We start from the raw sequence: 22,411 nt of genomic DNA on the forward strand, positions 1-22,411 counted from the left end.
CCTAGAATATAATACATGTTATTTTTTTAGAGAAAAAACCAATTTAATTGTACCTGTAATTGACTGAATAAAAAGAAACTAAAGTGAAACCAAAGGAATTGCCTCACTTTACATAAATGTTTCTTTTTCAAAATAAGTATTATTTTCTAAAATATTTTTCCAAGGATAAAAAAATAGAGTAAGAGCTTGGAGTCATTATGTTGAAATTATCTGTGATGGAGATCTACCCTATATGCTCTCAAGTACTATTAGACTCAAGGTCCTCCAAATATTTGGTAATATTTCCTTTGGTATCTTGAAATTCTTAGATAATATAATCTACTCATACAGATGAAAAAATAAACATAATGCCTAATACATATGAAAAAACTGTTATAAAATATAGCAATATTTATTTCAATATTTAAATCCTTGGGCCTAAAGTTTTTTTTTTTTTTTTTAAGATTTTATTTTATTTATTTGACAGAGAGAGACACAGCGAGAGAGGAAACACAAGCAGGGGGGAGTGAGAGAGGGAGAAGCAGGCTTCCTGCTGAGCAGGGAGCCTGGTGTGGGGCTTGATGTGGGGCTCAATCCCAGGACCCCGGCATCATGACCTGAGCGGAAGGCAGACGCTTAACGACTGAGCCACCCAGGCGCCCCGGGCCTAAAGATTTAATAGGAGTTACAAGAGAAGCTATTCCATTTAAAATGAAGGCAGAGGTGTAGCAGACACTAGAATAAAACGTGTGGTTAAATAATTATAGAGAAGACTTATTTGTATAAGTGACATAGGGAAGTATCCTTGATTGAAGCAAAAATAACATGACAAGTACTAGGTGGAGATAATGAATATGCTATTGTTGAAAATGAGCTGGCTCTTCAAGGAAGATGTAATAATCTATGTTGTGTCATGGGATGGGATAGTGGAAGAATCTCAGAAATCACACACCTATCTCACCGCATGTTGGAGCAAATATTTAGATTCTAAGACCTTTGTGATATTGGAGACCATGTCTTTGAAGAGTTGATGGGAAACAGAGAAAGATTTGAAAAAAAAGCAGCAGTATTTAAGAGGCTAGAGAGAAACTGTGTGCAGAACTTTGGGGACAGTATCAGATAAGACTGAAAGCCAACAGGAAATCTCCAAATAAATCATTTCAATATGTAATTTTCACAACATAGATTTCTTACCATTTTGCTGCAAATACTTTTTAAAATTTATATAGAATGGCAATACAGTATTTTAAAAACTAGCCTTTATGAAATTCATTGACACCACATTTCATTTGTCTCTATTAATTTAATAATGTATGGTTTGAAATCTAGAAAAAGGAGTCTCAAGTCTCCCTTTGAACAATTTGCTTTGGTTTCACTGTTTTTCTAGTAATCTACCACTGCAGTGAAACTCTTTTAAACTACTTAGTTGGAAATGCTATAAATACTTTAGCTCTTTCCAAGAAGTGGGTATGCAAATCCCAACTATGTCCCCAACTTTTTTCATAATTAGACTGATTAAACTGTTTTGGCTTCAAAGTCCTATTATTCTTTTAAATCCATCTTTCTGTTTATTTCTTCCCACTTAACTTTTCCTGCAAATGTTGGCTAGTATTCCACTGGTTTCGAATGTATTAATCTCCCAGTCAGGTACTGTGAATTCAATCCTATCTTTACACCTAGTCAATTAATTGCATCAGATGGAAAGCAAAATTTCCAAACCAGCGCTTCTAAGCAGTTTCCCCTTAGGGAGGAGATGGGAGAATTGTTTTCCCGAGTGGCGGAGCAGGAGCTCAGACGCAGACCTCGGACAGCCTCTCGAAGCCCCGCCCCTCACGCACTCCACGCCCCTCTGTCGTACACGCCGTCTCCGGAGCGGGCGTCTGACGTCGAGCGGAAGTGGTGTAAGGCGGCCGCCGGAGGTGTGTTTGGTGTGTTGCGCGACGGGGCCTAAGAGCGGACTGGTTTGTTCCCTCGTGAAGATATCACTATGTCGATCGAAATCGAGTCCTCGGAGTGAGTCCTGCGGTGGCGGAAGTTTGCGAAGTGGTGGGGGCGGGGAGGTGAAGGGTGTGGAGTGGAAGATGCTCAGGGGGAGGCGTCTGAGAGCCTAGGGAGTGGAGGGCTTCTCCTTGCCTACAGAGAAGCTTCTTGGATCTGGCTACGTCGGAGGCGGGCCCACTAGAAAGTCGCGGACGAGAAGCCCACAGCCCCATGGGAGACTGCACGGGGCTAGGAGGAAGGATAGGCCTTGAAGATCTGAGTTCTAGCCATCGCCAACTCCTGGCGCGTTCTGTGACTGATCAGATTGCCCATCCATTCTGGACTCCAGTCTAATTACCTGCACAAGGGAGCTCGGATTTTAAGCTTCCTTCTCTTCCCGCTTCCCCTGTAACGGTGTGATTCGTTTCCTCTGCTTATATGGCCCCTTTGCGTTTCTCTGCCCAGCACTTACTTACCCAGTATTGTAGCTGTTTCTCTGCCCACCCTACTGGCCTGTGTAGGCGCCTAGGAGCTCCTTTTCCGTATAGTCCCAGTGCTTAGCAGACCGTAGAGCCTCAATTACTGCCGTTGGAATGAACGAACGATTAGCTGTTTTATGAAGCGGTATCTGGCGCTGAATTTTGATTGGTCAGAGAGTTCTCTGTAGCTACAAAGGAGAGACAGAATCTGCAGATTGGGCCAGAAGAATGATCTACTTGGGGGGGAGGCGGACTAATGACTGAAGAAGGTCTTTAGTGAACTTTTTTAGGACTCCACCCTCTACCTTGCCCTTGCCTATACATAATAATTAAACCAGCAGACATAACGTTTGTGTCTTGAGTGCAAGTAAGGGAGAGGACTTGTCCTGAAGACCTGCCACAGGAAGAAGGGAGGTTTATTCATTCAACAAATACTGTCTACTATGTACTGTTCTAGACCCTGGGGATGCAGTAGTTAACAAAACACAAAAATCCTTCCCTTTATAGAATGTACATTGTGATTGGGGAGGGCCCACACAACAGACAAAAACAGTAAGTAAAATATGAGACTTAACAGATGGTAGTAAGTGTTGTGGAGAAAAAGCAAAGAAGAGTGATAGTGCTGGCAACTAAGACAACTAAGTCAGGGCAGGAGTTGGAAAGGATTCCGTGCTTTGGGGTCTCAATAAGAGCAGACACCAACCATTCTCCCATCCTTGGGCTGCTGCATGCTTGTTCGTTCGTTTGTTTTTAAGATTTTATTTTTAAGTAATCTCTACACGCAGTGTGGGGCTTAAACCCACAACCCTGAGATCAAGAGCCTCACACTCTACCGACTGAACCAGTCAGGCACCCTTGCATGTTTTTATTATCAGTAATAGCTACTAGTTAGTGAGTATTTTCTGTGCCAGTCATGCTATTAACAGTATAGTCAACCCTACAGGGTAGGTATTTTTCTTAACAGATGAGGAAACACGCAGAGATGTTAACTGACTTGCCCAGGGTCACAGTAAGTGACAGAACTCTGATTCAAATCCCAGCCTATCTCCAGAGCTTTTAGGTCTTTGTGTATTACAGTTGACCCCTAAATAACATGGGTTTGAACTGTGCACATCTACTTATCTGAGCATATTTTTATCGTACAATACTGTAAGTGTACTCTTCCTAATGATTTTCCTTTTTTAGCTTGCTTTATTGTTAGGACACAGTTTATAATACCTATAACATACAGAATATATGTTAATTGACTCTTTATGTTATCAGTAAGGCTTCTGTCAACAGCAGGCTATTAACTTTTGAGATTTTGGGGAATCAAGTTAAACACAGATTCTTGACTGTGCAGCGGGTCAGTGCCCTTAACCCATGTTGTTCAAGAGTCAACTGTACATTGTGTTGGAAGAAAGTAAATTTTGATTTGAGGTGTGTCAAATATGAGATTTTTACAGGGAGGGTGCCTTTTTTGGGAGTGCAAATGGAAGTATCCTAAGAAAGATAGTAGGTACTAAAATAGCAGGGATCTAAACCTGAGTATCTCTCAAAGGGGCCATGAGAGAAAAGACTACTTAATGCAAGTAGCAGTAATCAGTTTCCTTCTGCAGGAGTTTTTAAGAAGAGGGTGTTTGCTTTCCTGTCAGGGATGTATGCTCAAGAGCCACATTGTCAGTTTGAGCCTTCATTTTTCCATTTATCTCTGTTACTTGGTCAAATCCTTATCTGTAAAATGGACATAATAGTAATACCTCATAGGATTGTTTTGAGGAGTAAATGAATCAATATGCCTAAAATACTTAAAACGGTACCTGGTATATAGTAAGTGCATAATAAACAGTAAACATTGTTCATTTTTTTATGTTTATTATTTCTCTCTGATAGAATTGACTAAATTCCAATCTGTAATTCCTTCCAGCCAGGACAGTCTGACCCTCTCTTCTCCTGCTGTCCGTAGAAATACAGTATGAGGGGCGCCTGGGTGGCTCTGTGGGTTAAGCATTCAACAGTTGATTTTGGCTCAGATCATGATCTCAGGGTTGTGAGATCAAGCCCCACAACAGGCTCCATGCTGGGTCTGGAGCCTACTTAAGATTTTCTCTATTTGTCCCTCCTTCTGCCTCCCCTCTTTAAAAAGAAGAAGAAGAAAAAAATACAGTGTGAGCCACATATGTACTTCTAAAGAAAGAAGGAAAACAGTGTATTACAGCATTGTACAGTGAAGTTTTACAGTCTGTATGAACAGATTCTTCACCAGATTCCTTACTAAGCCCAAGATCAAGAAGTTTTAACTATAGGGGCGCCTGGGTGGCTCAGTCGTTAAGCGTCTGCCTTTGGCTCAGGTCATGATCCCAGGGTCCTGGGATCCAGCCCCGCATCGGGCTCCCTGCTCCGCGGGAAGCCTGCTTCTCCCTCTCCCACTCCCCCTGCTTGTGTTCCCTCTCTCGCTGTGTCTCTCTCTGTCAAATAAATAAATAAAATCTTTAAAAAAAAAAAAGTTTTAACTATAAATAACTATAAATAACTTAAAAGTTTTGTCACATGTTGAAAGTGGTTGCTTCTTCTCTCAATATTTGGAAATTATCTGGCTCCTCTTTTCCCTTGGGAAAGTGAATCCACAATGTTTTTATTTCACTTGTCCTGAAAATTTGGTAATAAAGGCAGTGGTAGGTGTTACTTTGTTTTACTTTTACATACAGTATGGTTCTACTTATTGTTTAACAAATCCCCATTAAGAAAATCTCACTTTATATTTTTTTTTATTGTTTAAAAGAATGGACCAAATCATCCTATAAGCATTTCGAGTATATTGTGTCAATGACTGGACTAGGTTTAAGTATTTCACAAAAGTGGACAACAGTTAGGGGTGCCTTGGTGGCTCAGTTGAGTAAGCTCAAGTCATGAGCTCAGGATTGTGAGATCAAGCCCTGGGTCCATTCTCTCCCTCTGCCCCTCCCCGCCATGTGCTCACACACACACACTCTCTAATAAATAAGTCTTTTTTTTTTTTTTTAAGATTTTATTTATTTATTTGACAGAGAGAGACACAGCGAGAGAGGGAACACAAGCAGGGGGAGTGGGAGAGGGAGAAGCAGGCTCCCCGCAGAGCAGGGAGCCCGATGCGGGGCTCGATCCCAGGACCCTGGGATCATGACCTGAGCCAAAGGCAGACGCTTAACGACTGAGCCACCCAGGCGCCCCAATAAATAAGTCTTTTCAAAAAGTATTCAACAATATAATCATACATTATGCCAAGTTAATAAGAAACTTGGCATAGTAAAAAGATCTCATACCTTGGAAGTAAGAGAGTCACCGTAGTACCAACTCCTTTTCTAGCTGACTGTGAGACACTAGGCAAATTATTTCTCCTTCCTAACCCCAGTTCTTGAATTTTGACTTGAAGGTTGGACTAGATGATCCTCAAAGTCCCTTGTACCTCGAGATTCTGTGATTTTTGGAAAGTTTACTTACATGATAACTGGAAAGCAAAGAGTGAAAGGAGGATGGCCGAATAGAAGAAATAAGCTAGGGGGGCTTTATTTTGTGGACTCTTTTGGTGTGTGAGGATTCCTGAACTAAATGAGTTGCTTTCTTTTTTCAGTGTGATCCGTCTTATCATGCAGTACCTAAAGGAGAACAGTTTACATCGGGCGCTAGCAACTTTACAGGAAGAGACTACTGTGTCTCTGAATACGGTGGACAGCATTGAGAGTTTTGTAGCTGACATTAATAGTGGCCATTGGGATACTGTTTTACAGGCTATACAGTCTTTGAAATTGCCAGACAAAACCCTCATTGACCTCTATGAACAGGTAAGAGTGGAGGTGATGCTGATCCCCTTCAGTTGGTTTATTGAGGGTCCCCTCACTGGGAAGCATCAGCGAGCATTCCTTGAAGTACTGTGGGACTGTAACAGCCCTTAAAACTTATACTGTCAAGGCTTGAGTTCTTTGTATGTTTTTTTTCCTCTTTTTTTTTTTTGAAAAGCCAAGATTTTCCTAAATTAAAATTATTTTTTAAGTGATCATTAAATAAACTGTTCTGATACCAAGTAGAGTATTACAATTCAGTTCTGGCGCTAACCACCCAGAATTAGTGCAGACCCTGCAAGCTAAAGGCCCAGCCCTCCACAAGATTCCCTTTACTTCAGACACAAGATGCACTTTTTTGGGGTCTCAGGCCACCCACACTCCTGACCAAGTGGCTGCATATCTGGGTACCCATGACCCCTTAAGAATTGATAATTCACTAGAATGAATCACAGAACTCAGGAAAGTGCTGTATTTATGATTACAGTTATATTATCAAGAATACAGATCAGGATCAGCCAAATGAAGAGACACATAAAGGTGAGGTCTCGGAGGGTCCTGAGTGGAGAGCTTCTAATGTTCTCTCCCTGTGGAGTGTCTCACCTGGCTTATTAATGTGTTTACCAACTAGGAAGCTCCATTGGGGTTTTTATTGGGGTTTCATTCAATCTTCAGCTCCCCAGCACTCCTTGGAGGTTGGGCTGGCTTAAAACCCCAACCCTCTAATGTGGTTGGTCTTTCTGGCAACCAGGCCTTTCCATGAGCTGTCTTCATAGCACAAACTCAGATGTGATGCAAGGGGCTCATTAATAATGAAGATATTCCTATCATTAGGAAAATTCCAAGGTTTTTAGAAGCTCCATGCCAGGAAACCAGGGCAAAGATCATATAAATTAGTTATTATACCCTTGTATAATAACAGAATGGGCTTTCTGGAAATAGGAATGTAGTGTTGTTCAAAATAAAAATAGGATAGTTTGTTTATTTACAATCCACATGAGTTCAGTAATTCCCCAAAGAAAATTTCATTTATTGGAGAAAGGTTTCTCTGGAGCCCTTGGAAATATTCTCATCTTTAGTTTTTTCAGTTTCTGTATTCTGAACAGTAAGCCAGAGCGGAGAGGAGATGGGTAGATAAAAATGAAAGACAGAAGTTGAAAGACTGGGGTGGCTCAGTTGCTTAAGCGTCCAACTTCAGCTCAGGTCATGATCTCAGGGTCGTGAGATTGAGTCCTGTGTCAGGCTCCGCCACTCAGCGGGGAATCTGCACCTCCCCCTCCCTCTGCCCCTCCCCGCCTTGTGCTCCCTCCCTCTCTTATAAATAAATAAGATCTTAAAAAAAAAAAAGAAAGAAAAATTGAAGTTGCTATTTATAATTGCTTCATTTATCCACCTGAAAATGGTAGGGAAAAGAGAAAGGAATATTTCCTAATATTGGAAATCATGTTGGGAGGCCATTTCTGAATCAGAAATTGTACTGAAAGAGTACTAAGAGAATGCATTGAAACAGACATTTTCTTTCAATTTTCCAGGTGGTTCTGGAATTGATAGAGCTGCGTGAATTGGGAGCTGCCAGGTCACTCCTGAGACAGACTGACCCCATGATCATGTTAAAACAAACACAGCCAGAGCGGTATATTCATTTGGAGAACCTCTTGGCCAGGTCTTATTTTGATCCTCGTGAGGTATGACAAGAAGCTCTTGTTAACTTTAAAAAAAATGCAATAATCTGTTTTTTACCATTTTATTGGATACTGATTTTGATTTAATTTTTGAGAATGATACTTTACTGTATATGTGTGTTGATTGGAATTTACATATGCTAAAGAGAATAATCTTGTTCAATTTTCTGAATATTTGAAGGTCTTCCCTCCCCTACACATTCCATTTTAGAGGGTTGTATGTTGATTAGTAAAGAAGCAAAAAATTTACTGTGATATAATTTCCACATTAGCCCAAGTACTTATTTGACCCTGAAGTGCTGCCTGACGGCTAGCATATTTACTGTGCATTTGTGTCCCTTGGCCCAAAAGTGCAGTTTTCTCTCAACGTTTTTAGTTCTTAGAAAGCTCATGCTTTTGTCTCAGCCAGTTATGCTTACTGGTAGAGTGTGGTGACAGATACTCTTTTCTTCTTCCCAAACCTTATTATATGTTTCACTGTTTCATTATTTCTCATCCAGCCTTTTACTAGTCTAAATAGGAGGAAGAAGAATTTAATAGGTCCTAGAGAGTGGAAAGTTAGGGTAAACTCACAGAAACCATGAAGATAAAGGAAGGAAGTTTAGATTACCATAACAGGATTCAAGTTAGAGGTGGTGAAGAACTTCTGGGCTGGGAGTCGTTGGACTGAAGTAAATGACCAAAAAATTACTAAAAGAATCCTCAGCTCTGCAGATTTTTAAAAAAACTGGAAAAACAACTCTGGCTTTGACGTGGTTTACTTGGACCCTTTCAGAAATAACAGTGTGGATTGGCTGACCTCAGGTCTCTCCAATGCATACTTTTGAAATGCAAGTGGGGAGAGTTGGGAGTTGTCTTAACTAATTAATATAATTAATCCCTTCTTTAACCAGATACATTTTTTTTATATATTTTTTAAATGTTTCTGCTTGGGGCAGCTGAGTGGCTCAGTCGTTGGGTGTCTGCCTTCGGCTCAGGTCATGATCCCAGGGTCCTGGGATCAAGTTCTGCATTGGGCTCCTTGCTCAGCAGGGAACCTGCTTCTCCCTCTCCCTCTTTGCCTGCAGCTCCTCCTGCTTGTACAGGCTCTCTCTCTCTGTCAAATAAATAAAATCTTAAAAAAAAAATGTTTCTGCTTGATGATTATTGTTGTTTTTAAGTAAGCACACTCCTATCCTTCTCCTTTTTCAGGCATACCCAGATGGAAGTAGCAAAGAGAAGAGAAGAGCAGCAATTGCCCAGGCGTTAGCTGGGGAAGTCAGTGTGGTGCCTCCATCTCGTCTCATGGCATTGCTGGGGCAGGTAATTAAAGTCTGTGGAACTGAAATTACCCTGAACTCCTGGTACTGTTTCCTATATATAAACTATATGTACAGGCTAAAGAAATCAGACATCCTTAGAACTGGGAACTGCCCGTAGAGCTGCTTGTACCAGTACCTGTTCCATGCCGCCCTCATTTATCCTGGGAGAAGCAGTATAGATTAGTGGTTAATAGCACAAGCTCTAGAGTTAGTTAGAATTAGGATGGTCGTAGAATTTATCATCCCATTTGGGATGGCTTAAGGGTGCTGTTGCTCATTGTGCCAGGACACTGTCAAAGGCAAATTGGAATAAATGTTTACCATAGTTAGAATCCAAGATCTCTCACTTACCAACTAATGTGGGCTTTGGCACATTACCTAACTTTTCTGGACCTTTTTTTTTTTAAGTAATCTTTACACTCAATGTGGGGCTCATAGTCCCGACCCTGATCACATTAAAAGCTCAAAAATCAATAGGAAAAGTAGTAAAAATACAATAGATAAGTGGGCAAAGGACATAAATGAAAATAAGAGTTGGCAAATGATCTAGCCTAGGACCATCAGTCTCCGAAATCCATGATTTTTCCACTCCCCATAATGTAGTCACAAACACTGTTGAAGTTGTAACTTTTTGGGAAAACGGTCTGGCGGTGTATATCAAGAGCCTTAACCTTCATATTCTTTTTTGGATTCAATAATTTTTCTTCTAGGAATCTATTCTGTGAGTATTATCCCTCAAATAGAAAAAGCCTTATGTTCAGAAGTGTTTATTGTGGCATAATTTAGCCGTGTAAAAAATTGGTAGCAGTGTGACTGTTCATTAATATATCAATTAAACTGTTAAAACATTCACCATGTAGGGTATATTTTACAGCCATTGAATTGATAGTTATGTCATTGCATGATCTGAGGATAGGTGAAAACAATATAAAATTTTATATAGAACATCATTACAGATATGTTAATAAACACACGTAAGGGGGAGGTAGAAGGTATACATAAAATGCTAACCAACAGTGGCTCTATTTGGATGTTGGGACTGTGGGAGATTTTTGTTTTCCAAATTTTGTTTATAATAAAAGTCAAACCTCTAAGAAAATAGATATGGAAATACGGACCTGTTGGCTCTCAGAGTTCCCTTGCACCCCAGGATCAGCCTGTGTTCCAAAGACACAGAGTTGCACAGATTATGTTGTCTTTGGAGGGCCAAAGGTGTGTGGGTGTGGATGGTAACCTGGTCCTTTCGGGCTGGGCTTTGAGCAGTCAGGACGAGATCTTAGAAGCAGCCAAGCAGGTTAGTGTGCGTTTCTTTGCTGACAGGCACTGAAGTGGCAGCAGCACCAGGGGTTGCTTCCTCCCGGCATGACCATAGATTTGTTCCGAGGCAAAGCGGCCGTCAAAGATGTGGAAGAAGAAAAGTTTCCTACACAGCTGAGCAGGCATATTAAGGTAGGATCCTTAGATACTCAGCCATTTGCTCATCATTTGTTGAGGACTCTGTGCTTGCTCAGCCAGGCTGTGTGCCAGGAGCTGACAACTTTCAGGGTTGCTGCTGGTGACCACTGGGGTCCTCCTGGGGTCTGGCAGTGGCACCCCTCAGGTGTATATCCATAAATTTGGCAGCTGGCCCATCCTCTGCCCTTGCACTTCCTCCCAGGAGGCCTTCATTTGGAAGCATTGGTTAGCTCTAACCACTAACATTGGTTAGCTCTTTGGGTATGCCTGGAACTAACTGTGAGCTTTCTGTGTATTCGCCCTGTTCATCATTGCTGCTTTTGCCTGTTACATGTCCGGCAAAGTACCAGGCATGGACTGTAAAGCAGGCTTGTGTGGTGTTCGAGGAAAATAATTTTATCATCTCGTGGCTGGTTCATGTTTTTTGTTTGTTTGTTTGTTTGTTTATTATTTTAATCTGAGACTTTTCTAGCACAAAGCACAATCACGAAATTGCTGCAATTCCCAGAATTTCAAGCCTATTTGCTACTTCAGCATCTCCTTTCTATTAGTTTCTCTCTGGGTTTGTGCTCTTACTGAATTTATGGATTTTGAAATATTTCATATTCCTCAAATCTTGGACCTTTGGCTTAGGGCTTTGAATTTATCTTTTCTGGATTATATGTTCTGATTCGCATGTAAAGATATTTCTGAGTAGCACTGTTCTATTTACCTGGCTGAAGCCTTGAGACAGAAATCCATTATAATTATGCTGCTGGGCTAAGATTTTCTTTTATAAAGACTTTCCTTTTCTGGCATTTAAAACGAAATTCATAATAGAGCTTTTCTCTGTTTTCATTTGTCTAATGTTCTGTAGTTTTCATCTATTATTGGGAACATCATTGCTGGTAAATGCTCAGGATACATCTCCTAGGCAAATAGTCTGTCAGCTCTAATTCTAGAGTCAGTCAGCCACACATTATCACTTGATTAAATGAAGGTCATGAAAAGAAACCAGATGGAAAATTTGCTTACAAAGCAGTATAGGAAAACAGACATTTATTTTGAAACACTGAATTGTTGTCCCCTAGATGTACAACATATTGTCTCGTACTGAGTGTGAAAGTCATACTGATAGTGGCTGCTTCACGTAAAAACTTACTGAGTGTTTTAATAGGATTATTTGTTCCAAGTCCTTTCACATTGCTTTGGAAATATCAACTTCACATTAAAAAAAACCTAGTTTAAACTGAGAGCCCAGACCTAAAACTGGCCAGAGAAAATATATCCATTGTCTCTGTGTCCAGATACAGAAATACCCCTCCAATACGCCATAATATAGGCTAGCTATGACTTTGTGCTAGGGCAGGATTTCTCAAAAGGTTAAAATGGAAATTGTTTTAAGGTCAGTAGATAAAAATGCATCTGTTTCATTGTTTCATTTGAAACAGTTTGGTCAGAAATCACATGTGGAGTGTGCTCGATTTTCTCCAGATGGTCAGTATTTGGTCACTGGGTCTGTTGATGGATTCATTGAAGTCTGGAACTTTACGACTGGAAAAATCAGGAAGGTAAAGTATTTAAAATAGATTAACTTTTCTAATGGGAGAATTCTCTATTTTTTGTTTTTAAATTATTTGTTATTTTTACAATATAAGTTTATTTTTTAAATGAATAATATATACATCTGATACAACATTTTTTTAAAGATAATATTTGTTTGAGAGAGAGAGGGCTAGCTCGAGCATGAGCAGGGGGAGGAGCAGAGGGGAAGGGAAAGGGAGAAGCATACTCCCTGCTGAGCGCAGAGCCAGACTCAGGGCTCCATCCCAGGACACTGAGATCTTGACCTGAGCCGAAGTCAGACACTTAACCGACTGAGCCACCCAGGTGCCCCCATCTGATACAACATTTTATAAAACAGAACAGTTATTCAGGAGCAAGAGCAAGAGTCTTGCTCCTATCCTTGTCCCTCAGCTGGTCAGTTCTCTTCCTTGGTCCAGCCACGGTCATCAGTTTCTTATGTAATCTTCCTGGAATTTCTAGGTATATGTAAGCAATTACTTATTGTTTCTAATCTAATGTAATTGTAGTACTAATTGTTTCTCTTATTATGAATGAAGTTGAATATCTTTTTATATGTGAAAAGCCACTAATATTTCCTGTTCTGTGAAGTCTTCGTATTGTTTGTCTATTTTTCTTTTGGATTCTAACTGATTTTTAGGAAGTTTGAGGAAATCAATCTTTGTAATATGTATTGCAAATATTTTTCAGTTTTGACCGTTATCTTTTGACTTTGCTCATCATTTTTTATAGACTTAATTTTTTTGTATCATTATATTTATCCATTTTTTTCTTCTACAACTTCTAGTTGCTTTCATGTTTCATTTTATGTTTAATTTTTGATCCATTGGAATTTGTTTAGGGGGATGAAGTTGGTGTAGATCCAACGTAATTTTTTTCCTAAATAGGTATTTATTGACTATCCACTGATTTAAAATATAATCTTTATCATAGAATACTAACTTCCACTCCATGGGTAGTGAATTCATGAGTGGTTTTCATTTTCTGCTTCATATATTTCCTTATAGTTTGCTTTTTTTTTTTTTAAAACCATGATGCAGGGCGCCTGGGTGGCTCAGTCGGTTGAGCGACTGCCTTTGGCTCAGGTCATGATCCCAGGGTCCTGGGATCGAGTCCCACATCGGGCTCCCTGCTCTGCGGGGAGCCTGCTTCTCCCTCTCCCACTCCCTCTGCTTGTGTTCCCTCTCTCGCTGTGTCTCTCTCTGTCAAATAAATAAAATCTTTAAAAAAACAAAAAAACCCAAAAAAACCATGATGCAGTCTTACTTTGTAATTAGGAAAAGATGAAGATACTTTGTTCTGAATAGTAATGGATGATAAAAGAAACATCACAAGTCGATTAGTCAATATATGGCTTTAGGAAAAGTAGCTGGCAATTTGGAAAAGACATTGGTTTTTCACATCATACCCTAAAATAAATTCAGATACATTAAAAATGTACAATGTAGAATTGTAGGGGAATTTTGCATAGAAAAAAGATCAGTAAGCAAAAGGGTGTTATATTGGAATTTTTTAGAGTATTAATTTGAAGTGTACAAAATTACTTATTCCCAGCACTAGCAGTGGTTCATTAGGAACGTGTACATGGCACTAGTATTTGCTTTGGAAATTCAGAGTAGGCACAATCCGTTATTCTGCTTTTAGTGGGTTTGTAGAGATCTGGCATAACTGGGGGTTTTGTGTTATTTTGGTAACTGCTTATCTTTGTTTCCTTTAGGATCTTAAATACCAGGCCCAGGATAACTTTATGATGATGGACGATGCTGTCCTCTGCATGTGTTTCAGCAGAGATACAGAAATGTTAGCAACTGGGGCCCAAGATGGAAAAATCAAGGTATTTATTAGTGGCACAAACCTTTATATGTAGACATTTTGATACTTCTGCAATGAGGTAGTGTTCCACATGTGATAGCTTAATAGTAGCGACTTTGTTGAGCATCAACTTTATGCTAATTTACTTTTTCTTATTTAATCCTAATAACTCTGCCTCAGGAGGTTCAATAATCAGTTTAAGGTCACACAGTTGGTAACTGATAGATTGGGACTTCAACTTAGATCTGCTCCTCATGCCCTTTCTGCTGTACCACCCTGGCTCACCTTATATGATGTGTTGTACTTTGGGGTTTTTTTTAGGGAATGGGGTGGTCTGCTGTTGATTAGCTGTGGTTTGTATTTAATTGCTGGTGAAACACCCTGGGCTAGATAAAATACAGAAAAGTCTCTGCTAAGTGAACTTTGAGTCTGAATTTTTGTTTTAATAATTTACAAGGAAAGAGGTTTAAGTTTCAGAGGATTCAGTTATTGCACTATGTGAAGCAGCCATATTCAACTATTAGCATGCATTTTTAATGCTGTTTTAGTACAGTATTGAGCATTGCATCTTGCTTGGCTCTGCAGGCTAGAGTGGGACTCTGTTTACAAGTTTTTACTATTTTTTTTTTTATGTAAAGGTATGGAAGATTCAGAGTGGACAGTGTTTAAGGAGATTTGAAAGGGCACACAGTAAAGGTGTCACCTGTCTAAGCTTTTCTAAGGATAGCAGTCAGATCCTTAGTGCCTCTTTTGACCAGACAATTCGGTAAGTAAGAGTCCCCAAACTCCCTCACTTGGGTTTGCTATAATGAAGCACTGGAGGGAGGTACTCGTGATTCCTTATGCTTTCACCAAGATGGTGTTATATGAAGAGTCAGTGTATGTGAGACCTCATTATTATTTTGTTCATTTGAGTCTACCCAGAAGAGAGAAAGGGATTATAGCAGTGTTTCATGTTTCTCAAAGTGTGATTTTTGACCCACCTGCAGCAGAAGCACCATAGAGGACATATTACAAATATAGCCAAGACCTGGAAGTATGTCCCTGAACAGAAGCCTATGGTATTATTGGCATATTTTCTTCCAGTCTTTTTTTTTTTTTTTTAAAGATTTTATTTATTTATTTGACAGAGAGAGACACAGCGAGAGAGGGAACACAAGCAGGGGGTGTGGGAGAGGGAGAAGCAGGCTTCCCGCTGAGCAGGGAGCCCCATGTGGGGCTTGATCCCAGGACCCTGGGATCATGACCTGAGCCAAAGGCAGACGCTTAACTACTGAGCCACCCAGGTGCCCCTTCTTCCAGTCTTTGTGCCAAGCTTTTGTTTTTGTTTTGTTTGGCATAATGAAAATTTTACTACATACATAATGGCATAGTCCTCTTTCTTCACCTGATATTATAAATTGAGCTTCTATAATTCATTGAAAGAATATTTGGTCCCAACTGCAGTTTATAGAATATTTTTATTACATAAACTATTTTTTTTTAAGATTTTATTTATTTGTGAGAGAATGAGCTAGAGAGAGCACACACGAGTGGGCAGGAAAGGCGGAGTGAAAGGGAGAAGCAGACTCCTGCCAAGCAGGGAGCCTGATGTGGGACTCCATCCCAGGACCCTGGTTTCATGACCTCAAGGCAGACTGTTAACCGACTGAGCCACCCAGGCGCCCTGCATTCTATAGAATATTAATTGTAAATTTCTTTTTGTTTGTGATAGAATTCATGGTTTAAAATCTGGGAAAACATTGAAGGAATTTCGTGGCCATTCCTCCTTTGTTAATGAAGCAACTTTTACACAAGATGGACATTATATTATTAGTGCATCCTCTGATGGCACTGTAAAGGTTAAGTATTTGCTACTGGTCTATTTTGGGGTTTCTATTTTTGTCCTTTGAAGAGTTTTCAGTGGTGATAATAGTGATGATTGTGGTGGAGTAAACTTCTTTATTAGCTGTTTTCAAGCTGTAAATGAGTGGAGTCTGAGACAGTAGTAATATTCTTTGGTGAATCCCTACTGAAGGACCTCCAGTTTCAAACTTACATAATCAAAGTAGACTTTATCGTGTAGGAAAAGAGGAAGGGTGTGGAGGCCTGTATTAAGTCACACCCTATTTATAGTGGTTAAAGTCTATCTTGATAAAGGTATGGTTCACCCACGATAGTCAAGTTTACAAAGGGCTTAGTGGCCAGATAAATAGATCTTTTTTTTGTTGCACAGTCTCACCCGACCCCTGACCCCCCAACATTTTAGGGGCCTTCCCAACAGCATTTGTAGAGAGGCAGGAGAGGTGTAGAGTACAACTAAGCCCTTTCTCAAATATTCATTTACTGTCCTCAGCTCTCAACTGCAAGTAGTGATCTTCAGCACCTTAAGAGGTTTGGTTATTTATTTATTTATTTATTTTAAGATTTTATTTATTTGACAGAGAGAGAGATAGCGAGAGCAGGAACACAAGCAGGGGGAGTGGGAGAGGAAGAAGCAGGCTTCCTGCCGAGCAGGGAGCCCGATGTGGGACTCGATCCCAGGACCCTGGGATCATGACCTGAGCCAAAGGCAGACGCTTAATGACTGAGCCACCCAGGCGCCCGAGGTTTGGTTATTTTAATAGCAGGCCTCATTTCCTAAAAGAGATGAGAAATCCAAATAGAAAATTGCTGGAGATCTTTGAGACAATCCCATTTATATTCTGGACCTGCTTTTATTTAATTTTTTAAAAAAGATTTTATTTATGAGAGACAGAGAAGGGGAGGCAGAGGGAGAAGCTGGCTCCCCACAGAGCAGGAAGCCCGATGTAGGACTTGATCCCAGGACCCCGGGATCACGAGTGGAGCCGAAAGCAGCTACCTAGCCGACTGAGCCACCCAGGTGCCCTGGACCTGCTTTTAAATTGCCTTATGTATGTGTGTAGTTTGTGGCAGAAGACCTAAGCATTTTAACACAAACGCCTAAAAGACCACCCTCTGAAATTGCTTGTTCTGGCTTGGGAATTGAACCAGGAACCTGAGGGTAGGAAAGTCTTCCTCAGGATGGTTGGGGAGATACACAGAGCTCTTAGTACTTTAGTCATGGGATTTGCCCTCTTTGTGCTTTGTATATGGGCCTTACAACTTGTACAATGCCAGTGGGAGGTTGCCTGTCTATCCCTCTTTGTTTTGTGGTCTTTTCCTTTAGTTCTTCAGAGAGTCAGGTAAAGCATCTCACTGACTTTTTGGACAGAAAACACTGGGAGCCTTAGAACTCTTTACTTAAAAGTTCATTTCTCTCCTGAAGGCAATTGGGCTTTAGAGAACAGATTTGGGGCAGATGATAACAGTATAAATTAGGAAAATAAACACTGGGGAATTAGTGGGGCAGTTCTTTCCTCCTGTTTATAGGTATTCAATGTCTGTTTTATGCTAAGCTCTGTTGAAAGCACAGAGCAACCAACGCAGTCTGTGCCTTTGAGGCTTTTGTGTCTGTGTACCTCGTTAAGTGAATGGGGTCCAGACAATGCCATTCAAGATCTGGTCCATTTTTCTCTCAGCACAGCTCAGATTTCAATAACTGTGATGTCTGATTTAACCCCAGCAGTTCATAACAGCCCAGAAGGGCAAGGTGAAAAGCATTAGGATGGGGACTATTACCAGAAGAGAAGTTGGGCTGGGAGAGATAATACACGTGTCCAAGAGTGACTTCTACTTCATGGATCCTCATGTGTGTGTCAACACTGGCTTCTCTTCAGTGGTTCAAGCTGTACTGGAATCATTTGTGGAGCTTTTTGAAAAATGGACATGTCTATGCCCCCCCCCAGAGCTATCAAATCAGAATCTCAGGATAGAGTCCTGAGCATACAGTTCTAAAAAGCCCGTGTTTTATTTTGATAACCAGATAAGGATAGCTTCTGGTTGACGGTAGCAGTATTGATGCGTGGCAAATTTTAAAGATACATAGCTCATTAGGAAAATTTTGTAAGAAAAGATCATAGCCTTGTGACTTTTGTTGATACCAGTTAATCAGCAAACATGATAAGTGCTTACTATGTATATGGCAAAGCTAGGTATTTGATAGGACTAAAAATCAAGAAGCTTTTTTTTCTGAGTCAGTTTTATTCGTTTTTAGTTACCAAATGTTCATTTTTTTAATCCCCAAACTTTAGAAATTCTTATACCCCAAAAATGTTAACACCTTAAATTTTTGTGTTACAGATCTGGAATATGAAGACCACAGAATGTTCAAATACCTTTAAATCCCTGGGCAGCACTGCGGGGACAGATATCACTGTCAACAGTGTGATCCTGCTTCCTAAAAATCCAGAGCACTTTGTGGTGTGTAACAGATCAAATACAGTGGTCATCATGAACATGCAGGGGCAGGTGAGTGCTCAGAAAGTGCCTTTGTACGGATCCTGTGGGCCATTCCTAAATCATGCCTTGGTTCTGGCCTTCCAGTAACCAAATACGGGTTCATCACTCCAAAAACCGTATATAATTGACCCCAAAACAATACAGGGGTTAGGGGCACCAACCTCCTGGACAGTAATCTGCATATTACTTTTGACACTCCCCAAAACTTAACTACTAATAGCCTACTGTTGACTGGAAGCCTTACCGATAACAAACAATTAACACGTATTTTGTATATTGTATGTATTGTGTATACTGTATTTTTTTTTTTTTAAAGATCTTATTTATTTATTTGACAGAGACAGACACAGTGAGAGAGGGAACACAAGCAGGGGGAGTGGGAGAAGGAGAAGCAGGCTTCCCTCTGAGCAGAGAGCCCAATGCGGGGCTCGATCCCAGGACCCTGGGATCATGACCTGAGCCAAAGGCAGATGTTTAACGGCTGAGCCACCCAGGCGCCCCTATATACTGTATTCTTACCATAAAGTAAGCTTAGAGAAAAGATGTTATTAAGAAAATCATAAGGAAGAGAAAATACATTTACAGTACCATACTGTATTTATTTTTTTAAAAATCCATGGAGTGCTGGATCAGTTAGAAGAGCATGCGACTCTTGATTTCAGGGTTGTGAGTTTGAGCCCCACACTGGGTGTAGAGATTACTAAAAAAAAAAAAACATTAAATTAACAAAATCTGTATGTAAGTGGACATGGGCAGTTCAAACCTGTGGTGTTGATAACAGTCCCTGTCTGAGTAAGGGAGCTACAGTATGTGGATTACTAACTCAGTACGTCTCCTAGTTACCACACGATCTAAGGTAGCACTCGAGTCATCGGAAAAGGGCAACAGTGTGTTCATGATATGTATTTGTAATCGGCACTTTTGTAGCACCAGGGACATTAGGAGTGTCAAGATTAAGGTCTCAAGCCCTGGGAACTTGTTGTGGTGCTACTGACATGTTGGCTTGGGCCCTTGGGGATTCTGCTGAGCATGGAGAAGAGCCAGGGGTGGTGTCTGGAACCGTCTCTCCATCCCATTAACTCTTATCACTGATAAATTTGTAGTTTAGAACCCATGGTTGAAGGCCATCTGGCTGGCTCAGCTGGAAGAGCTTGCAGCTCTTGATCTTGGGGCTGTGAGTTCAAGCTCCAGGTTGGGTATAGAGATTAAATAGAGACACAGACTGACTGAACTAACTAACTAAACTAACTTACAAAAAAAGAGCACATGGTTGAGATGGCTGGTCTGCACTATTTCCTGGCTCCCTGCATAACCAGCTGTAGTTGCCTACTTCCTAATTTTCTGCTGGTACGTCATATGTAACCATAGTACAATTATCAAAAACCAGTAAATGACATTGATACAATACTATTAATTCAAATACAAACCTTATTTGGGTTTCACTAGTCTTTACATGCGTTCATTTTGAGGCGACAAGTTCCATGAAATTTTATCAGATGTATAGATTTTTGTAACTACCACCACAATCAGGATACAGAACTGTATTCATTATCCCCAGAGGAACTTGCTCATGCTACAACCTTTATAGTCAAACTTTACGCCCACCCATCCCTAGCCCCTAACGACCACTGATTTGCTTTCCATTATTGTCATTTTGAGAATGTTGTAAAAATGCACTCATATGGTATGTAACCTTTTAACCTCTTGAGATTGCTTTCACTCAGCTTGATTTATGATGATGTGGTGTATAAAGTAGAGCAAGCAAGGTTTTGGAGACAGAGTTCCATCTTGCATGAGGAAAGCATCCCATTCTGTTAGAGGAAACAGTGGAGTGTAAGTCCACAGAGCATTGAGAACTGGTAGTATATTGATTTAGAAATTGTTTGGGTGGTAATGAATTTGCTTCAGGGGAAAATGACAGTAGACTAAAGAGCAGGGTTGGTAACTTGGGATGTATGATTAAGTTTAGATAGCTTATCCGTGGAATATTTCCCAGGCAAGAGGATTTAGCACACGATGAGTGTAATTGATCTAATTATAAATGTCAGGAAACCAAAATGTGGAATTAACAATGTAAAGATGTTAGTTAAAATTGCTGCTAATGCAGATGTTTTGTTTTTGCCTTGGGGTATGGTATGATTTAGATTGTCAGGAGCTTCAGCTCTGGTAAGAGGGAAGGTGGTGATTTTGTTTGCTGCGCCCTGTCTCCCCGCGGTGAGTGGATCTACTGTGTTGGGGAGGACTTCGTGCTCTACTGTTTTAGCACAGTCACTGGCAAACTGGAGAGAACTTTGACAGTGAGTATTACTGACTTGAGGCCATCTCAAGAAATTTAATACTTATGTCTTTCTGAACTCCGAAGTAAACCTTTTCCAGACTGCTGTGTGAAGCTTGGTATCTAAAAAGTGTAAAAATTGCATCACTAAATAAAATATAGGGCCCGTAAGTAATGGTATGGAATTACCTCCTCTCTCAGGAAAGGTCATCCTTCAGTGAACCCTCAGCTTCAAGTGAATAGAATGGGTGGACATAAAGCAGAGAATAAGAAAGGGAACATGCCTGTCTAGCTAGCTAGATTTAGCCATATCCTCTCTGCTGGGATCAGAGAGTGGCAGATACATCTTATTTCTTGTTATGCCACAGTGTGATAGGAGTTAGATCGTCTTTCTCCATCTTTTAGTTGTGTCATTTGGAATATGTGGCCTCCAAGATCTCAGGAGGAGAAAAACTAGCTGAGGGCTACACTGCATGTTTTTGAGACTCACATCTGGAAGTGGCTTATGTTACTTTGTTCCTCATTCTTTTTTGGTTAGAATTCAGTCACATGGCTGACTAAATGCCAGGGGGACAGGGAAAATGTAGTTTTCTGTGGTCCAGAAGGAGAAGTGGTATGAACATATAAAAAATTATATACATACCCATGTTAGAAAATCATCTCTTGGCCTCACATGATTCTTGAGTGAGCTTTTGATGCACCTGCCCTGTCAGGCCTCCATACAGATCTCAGGGGTGCCTAGCTGAGGGGTCTGGAAAATACAAGTTCACTGAGTTGATGGAATCATTTGGTCTTAGCCATTGTCTTGGCCTAGAATTTACAAAACAGTGATGGTGAGTAGGATCAACTGTAATGCAAAAGTGATTTGGGACAAAGCATTATTCACACATTATGAAAAACAGTACAAAAAATGTGAACTAGCAGAGTGATAGCCTCATTTGTTTTTGTTTTGTTTGTTTAGCCCTCTTCAAGGCTGCCTTAGGATCGATTTCTTTGGTGAGAAGTAGAAGCTTCACTCTTTCTCCCTCCCACTCAGCTCTGGAAGCCTCTTTGGGGTGATTTTTATAGACCTATATCCTCTAACCCAGTACTTTACTTTTCCCAGGTTCACGAGAAGGATGTGATTGGTATCGCACATCACCCTCATCAGAACCTGATTGCTACCTACAGTGAGGATGGACTCCTAAAGCTCTGGAAACCCTAATTTCCACTTTTCTTTTAAAACTTGCTTGAGAGCATGTACTTAAGTAAAGACATATTCATGTATTGCTTTTTTTTTTTTTTTTTTTTAAGGCTACCTTTTCTAAGCAATTGTCTGAATTAGGAACAAGAATAATTTTGTGAAAATTCAATTCATGTTTAAGTAGCAGTTACCCTTTTATATGTATTTTTAAGGTATTCATTTATCTGTTTCTAATTGGGGCAGTCACTTAATGTTTTCAATAATCTACCTGAAGAGTGAAATACTGCTGTTTCTAGAAGAAAACTGTACTCCTTTGATTTGAAATAGTGATTAAAATGTACCTCCTGCAGTAAAACTTGTGAATAAGTAATTATCCCATATTCAGTAGCTCTTTGCTGGTCCGTTTTTTTAAGGTGTTAATAAACTTTACCCTTTTCGGAGGCTTTGTTTTTAAATGTAAATAAGTGCTCATCTAGTTTACATATTTAGAATCAAGTGAGGAGGGTGGGATAAAGCATTATTAATCCCAGTACAGGAGGAAGTCTGTTCCTATTTAGAAAGATT

General features: G+C 40.2%; 1 protein-coding gene across 1 annotated transcript; it reads left to right on the top strand.

The window, feature by feature from the left end:
- Positions 1–1,847: 1,847 nt before the first annotated feature.
- Positions 1,848–22,288, top strand: SMU1 (SMU1 DNA replication regulator and spliceosomal factor). Its single transcript, XM_035016491.1, has 12 exons — positions 1,848–1,992; positions 6,028–6,238; positions 7,768–7,920; positions 9,109–9,219; positions 10,539–10,667; positions 12,104–12,223; positions 13,954–14,070; positions 14,687–14,814; positions 15,763–15,889; positions 18,231–18,398; positions 20,534–20,686; positions 21,770–22,288. The coding sequence occupies exons 1-12, from the start codon at positions 1,967–1,969 to the stop codon at positions 21,866–21,868; spliced, it is 1,542 nt and encodes a 513-aa protein (XP_034872382.1). The 5' UTR covers positions 1,848–1,966; the 3' UTR covers positions 21,869–22,288.
- Positions 22,289–22,411: the final 123 nt, after the last annotated feature.

The sequence above is a fragment of the Mirounga leonina genome, unplaced genomic scaffold, assembly GCF_011800145.1.
Source record: "Mirounga leonina isolate KUSES-001 unplaced genomic scaffold, KU_Mleo_1.0 Mir_170, whole genome shotgun sequence".
NCBI classification, from domain to species: Eukaryota; Metazoa; Chordata; class Mammalia; order Carnivora; family Phocidae; genus Mirounga; species Mirounga leonina.